This window comes from Cyphellophora europaea, assembly GCF_000365145.1.
Source record: "Cyphellophora europaea CBS 101466 unplaced genomic scaffold supercont1.8, whole genome shotgun sequence".
Taxonomy (NCBI): domain Eukaryota; kingdom Fungi; phylum Ascomycota; class Eurotiomycetes; order Chaetothyriales; family Cyphellophoraceae; genus Cyphellophora; species Cyphellophora europaea.
The window spans coordinates 621,796-627,394 of record NW_008481814.1 but is presented as its reverse complement, the minus strand read 5'-3'; the positions used below and the strand labels follow the sequence as shown (position 1 = coordinate 627,394).

Genomic DNA, 5,599 nt, shown 5'->3' with positions numbered 1-5,599 from the left:
ATGCACACGACTGCTATTGACAGTCTGCAACGCTCAGCACGAGGTATGCACACGACTGCTATTGACAGTCCGCAACGCTCAGGACCAGCTATGAACACGACTACCTTTGGTAGTCGATATGCCTCAGCATCGTCTGTGCTATCTACCGAGGCCATTCCAATTGCTCCGCCCAAGGCGGTGCCCTCCGTCCGTCCGCCCCGAGTTCGATATCCTGGCAGGGGCCTGGCGAGAAGAATGTCATCAATTCGGCTGGATAACTCGAATTTCCGTGTCCTCAACGACGGCAAACCTGGAACAGCTGTCGATCTGACTGTATGGAAGACGACCAACAACGCCTCTCAGAAGGCAGTTGGCGCCGCTGCCAACGCAGGCATTGCTGTTATGCCTCCGACCGAGAGGATCTGTTCCAACGACGGCGGAGGATATAAGTGGTGGCCTCAGTGCTATACATACTTCTATTGGCCTGAACAGCTCAAGTACAAAGGTCCTTTCTTCGGTCAGGTACGACAGACCAGATTTCCGAACGGTGAGGGTGGCTATGTGCAGTGCCAGGCCAGCGGCTGTGGGGGACCTCACCCCACCGACTTGCACGACGTTGCACCCCATCTTCTGGATATGCTGATCCCAATTTACGATGATCCGGCCGATCATCCTGATGGTATCGAATGTGAAATGTGCAAACATGACGCAAAGAAGCATAGTACTGACCACCACCGAAAGGCGGCTTGGACCATGCTTCCGGAGTGCTTTAGGCTTCTTCCGTCAAAGTACCACAACTTCGTCAGAGTTTTCGAGAAGCAGATGATTGAATATGTCTTTCCCATTCCAATTCAGTTATTGGACCCGAGCTTCCCGAAGGAGCATGTTCCGTCCTTCCAAGAAGACCGCAATTACTGGGAAACTTTTCTTCAGCTGACGGAACACTTGACAATTGGCAAGGCATACAAAGCTGGTTTGTTCAAAATTCCCAAGAATGGTTGTTACATGGACTGGGGAGCAATTGCCGGAGATGTTCGAGAGTTGACGGCGAGGATCGAAGAGCTTGAGGAAGAGGGCGAAAAATTCGATCCTCTGCTTAGACATGGTGGTGGGCCGCAAGATCCGTGAAAGGGTGTTCAACATTCAACGGATTTCCCGTCCCCAGGTCATGTGGATGGTCAAAAACAGCATTAGTTTACGCGTGAGTTTAACGACATTATGAGCAACCTCACGCCGCCAAACCAAGCTCCATGTTCTGTACGTAGTCAATGCTGGGCCATCAGAGGCCGGCATACTAGAGAAAAGGCTCTAGAGGATTCAACTTGCTCATGTGCGGCAACCCGTGGCCTTAAGCCACGCGAAGGTTTACATATTTAGGCTAGAAAGCGGACTTTAACTTGTGAATCTTTGTGCAAAGCTTTTGTCACCTGCTTTTACCCTGTATGTTGTGTTATTGTGTCTACAATCTCACCTAGGCAATGTCACATCAACAGCCAACTGAAAATAGGTGGGATCTATAGATTTATAGTAGATATCACTAAAACACAGTTTCTTTAACTCAGAGGAGCCTGCCCGTTATTTTTTTAGGCGCTTAATGCCTATCAGCCTCTCTTATTCACTTAGTGAAAACCTTTTCATGTCTGCCTACAATACATCTATACCGGATTGGATCTCTATGGCGGGCTCGTCTGGCTGCTACAAACTCCGGCACCCAAGTGCATCAGGAGGCCTCGTAGCCGCGGAGATTCGGAGATAAGGCAACCAGGCAACAGCCCCACCCGGCATGCAGTGCAACAACTCCACCTGGTACAGCCCATACGCCGCCATGCCAAGTATCTCTCGCGAAGCGGACGATTCCAGGATCCGTTAGGGTGGGGGGCCGCCTCCAGAATGGTACGAGTGGCAGGGCCAGACGCACATGGGTTTCGAGCCAGACGATAAGCAAATCAACAGTGACATTCACTACTTCGGTGACATTGATAAGATTAGAGAGCCTCTTTGGTTGATGCACGCATTTTGGAAGCAGCAGTCGCAGTCGGCGAGCTGGATGGCGGAAGAAGTTGCCTCAGGCATAGTCTTCCACGTCACCCGTCTACCACGCCTCGATCTATCGGACCTGATTGCACGTCATGAACTTCGACAAGGAAGAAGTAGCCTCCAGGCATAGTCTTCCTTGAAGTTCCACCTTATTGTTAGCCCTACAGACCTTGATCCGCCAGACCTGATCTCACTCGGTTGAGCCTGGGTAGGAAGAAGTTTGCTCAGAAGCAAGATCTCTTTCAACCAATCAGACTGATAGTTCTTTATCGACCACGAATCATTGCACACCGTTGATAGACGAGGAAGACGTTGCTCCTAGGCATTTATTTACCTCCCTCATCATGACGCGTCCATTCGCTGGACCCGAGCACTGAATGTTGAGCTCCGATTAGGAAGAAGTTGCTCCAAGCATAACTTTCCGACCAGCCAACAGGATGCGAAACTCACGACTGACCGCACCGCAGATCCACGACCTTATGAGTGCAGCTTCGAGAATCTGAGTCAAAGGGGATGCACCTTCTTGTCAACGACACAGCTGCTGTCATTGAGCCGCAGAGACGAGCGAAAGGCGCTGTACATGACCATTTTATGTTCGCACAAACACTCATGACAGAAATGAAGCGACTTTCTTCACAGAGTAATTACCCTAAACTCGCGGACATCTTGTAGGGCTCTTCGCGGTGCGAGGTGGAAGAATACAGCACAACGCCGCAGTTTATTCTGACGTCACAGTAGCCCGCTACCCCCCGTGCCACGAGGGCGCCCTTGCGCTAAGTCAAAGCGGCGTTTTATTAAGCATCCTCACACTGACAGAGATCCGTCACTTCATGCAGATGCTCATTGTGTCACCATCTCGGAGCCAAACACACAATCCCTTATCTCAAGACCTAGGCAATAAAGGAGCTCTTTCGACAACCGGGGTGATCGGACCCCCCCCGAACTTAATGGGAATTCCACCCCCCGGTACCTATCATTGCCGGCGGACCCACTAGTGCTTTTAATCGATCTGTGCGACAGGAAACAAAGAGCAGAAGGGACAGGACAAGTGGTTGCCGAACGGGCGAGCCCGTCAGGAATAAATGACAGGAATAAAACCTTGCTCCCCCTCTATGCACCATGCTAGACTCCTTGTGAACAGCACATATCATTTTCCTGTTAATTCACACCACCCAGGTCCACCCTAGGTACTTGCCTTGTTGTATGTGTGCACAGCACTTAGGCTTAATATGCGCAACGTTGAGATTACCTTCTTCACACCGCTATTAGTGTGACCAAGTCTTCTTGTCAGTCGCTTCACTGTCGAAGTCAATTGGATATTCTTTTGACCCAATAAGTCCTGCTTTATCCGCTTGGCATGTTGCTTGGTTTTAAGCTGACTAGATCTAATCTTAGCACAATAGCAGGCTGCATCTCCAGCCTGCGGTTTTTTACCGCACTAGGCAAGCTCGTTTTTGAGCTTCTCGTTCTCCGCTTTCAATTGATCGACGCTTGACCTTAGGGTTATGATAGAGGTAGTGTTATATATGCCAAGCCCCAGACGTCCAGAGAAGGTTATAGAGCCAAGACCTAGGTCTTGGCCCCAGCCGCCCACCTGTATCGAGTGGGCAGAGTGGCTACCTCCTGGCTCCCTTCTCTTAAGTCTTGAGTTGTTGTCTATAGGACTAAGCTACTATTTTACACCTATTCTTGTTATATTCCTCCCCTCGGATCGCCTGTGGCTAATCCTGATAAGTCTCTCCAAATTTGATTTTCGTTTGGTCCGCACTGAATTGGCTGGTGTATGTACTACGATATAGTTCAAGGCATTGGTAATATCGCAAATAGTGCTGTCCGAAGCCACACTCTAGTAGTCCCCTGAAGCCGACCCTCTCTAGGCGATTATGGCATTTCCTGCGCTACAAATTTCTCGAGCAATTGGGCAATAATGAATTTGGGAGAACAAGAGACGTTGGTAGCTCTTCAACGTATGCCTGGCAGAGGCGATTATCAAGTTGACAAGTGCTGAAATTGGGGGCCTCAGCATAGAAAGCATCGTCCTGTTGACCTTCGAAGAGATGCTGGGTGATCTAGCGCAGATGCGGCCCGTATACCTAAGGAATGTTAATTGAGAGAGGCAACTACAGCTAGGCTGCACTAGGCTGAGCAATAGGTGGGGGTAGGGTGAAGAAGTTCACCCACCCCCTATAACCCTAAGGGGGAGGGGGAATTCAGGAATCCGGCCCCCACTACTATACACTAATGTCTCGTATCAAAGCGTACCCCCCATCTGGCCAATCCGAGGCGGGGCCTCTTGACATAGCGCTAGGCCCTCGTCGTATCGTGCTTGTGCGGGTCAGATCTACACCAGATTTTTGGGATCGTAGCTCTCCGGGCTCCACGTGCCGAAGTTGACATCGCAGTATGCTATGAGGAGTTTGGCTGTTGTCTCAGCAGCCGCAAGGTCAGCAAGACGGCGGTAGAGCGAGATTAGAGCCATGTGCGTAGCCACCGTCTGAGAGACGAAGCGAGACTCCCGAGTTGGCGACTGTGTGAGGTCTTGGAGAAGGTTAAGACCGCGCTGGGAGGATTCATGCTCCAGGCTGGCGTGGAAAAGATGCGAGCAGAAAACGGACAGCGGGTGCAGGGTTTCAGAGAAGAGGTTGGAGAGATATCCTAGCAGCGTGCCGCGCACTTCGGCGTGGAAGCGGGTGTTGGCCGGCGCGAGAGTCGAGAGCAAGCCCCTAATGAAGGTTACTGAGAGTGAGCTGACATCCGAAGATAGCAGCTCAGGGGCGTTTGCACAGGCCCCGTTGAGTACAGGCCAAAAGAGATGTGGTGACCCGACCTTGATGATATACACACCAGAGCGGATGGCCGACCAGAACCGGACACTGGGGCTCGGCTCACTTGTTACGAGTCGGGGGTGTAGCTGACAGAGTGTTGAATTTGCTTGAGGAGCAACTCCAAATTGAAAGGCCCTAAGACAGGTGCGAAGGGTTGTGGGATAGGTTGAACGACAGGCCGATGCGCTAGGGTGGAACTTCCCACCTCTGACTCCCTCAGAGCAGCTCGAGGAGGCGAGTGCGAGTATGATCCAGCGCTTGACTCGACCGAACTTGTAGGAATAAAACGCGACCGAGGCGTGGAGATCCTCGTAGAGCTCCTCATGCTCTCTTGACCGCTATGACTTTCCGGTTGATAGAGAGGAGTGGAAGGAGTGAGGAAATCAGTATGTCGCACACCTTTATACCTGGAAGTTTGCCGACGCTTGGTCTTTAGATACCTAGTCACACGGTGGAGCTGCACAGGTGCTCTACGGAACGTGATGCTGTCAAGAGGAATGTTCCTCCTCCTAGCGTTAGTGACAGCTTGCGTGGAGAATATATTACAACCGTCTTGCGCTGCTGGAAGTCGATGCCGCATGTTGCTGTGCTTAGTGATGAGTACTATTTGGGTGGTGAGTATAATGCACACTATTGTGCATTAATTGAGGGCGCGCGTCTTATTCACTGGGAGACAGAAGCCTGAGTTAGAGTAGTTACCTGTGGCCTTAAACGTACCCTAGTCTACGCTTACAGATCCCTATGAGGGCTGGACATAT

At 51.1% G+C, this 5,599-nt stretch overlaps 1 protein-coding gene across 1 annotated transcript; it reads left to right on the top strand.

Moving 5' to 3' along the window:
- Positions 1-234: 234 nt before the first annotated feature.
- Positions 235-1,107, top strand: HMPREF1541_08031 (uncharacterized protein; the record flags this gene model as incomplete). Its single annotated transcript, XM_008722352.1, has 1 exon — positions 235-1,107. The coding sequence occupies one exon, from the start codon at positions 235-237 to the stop codon at positions 1,105-1,107; it is 873 nt and encodes a 290-aa protein (XP_008720574.1).
- Between the last annotated feature and the right edge of the window lie 4,492 nt (positions 1,108-5,599).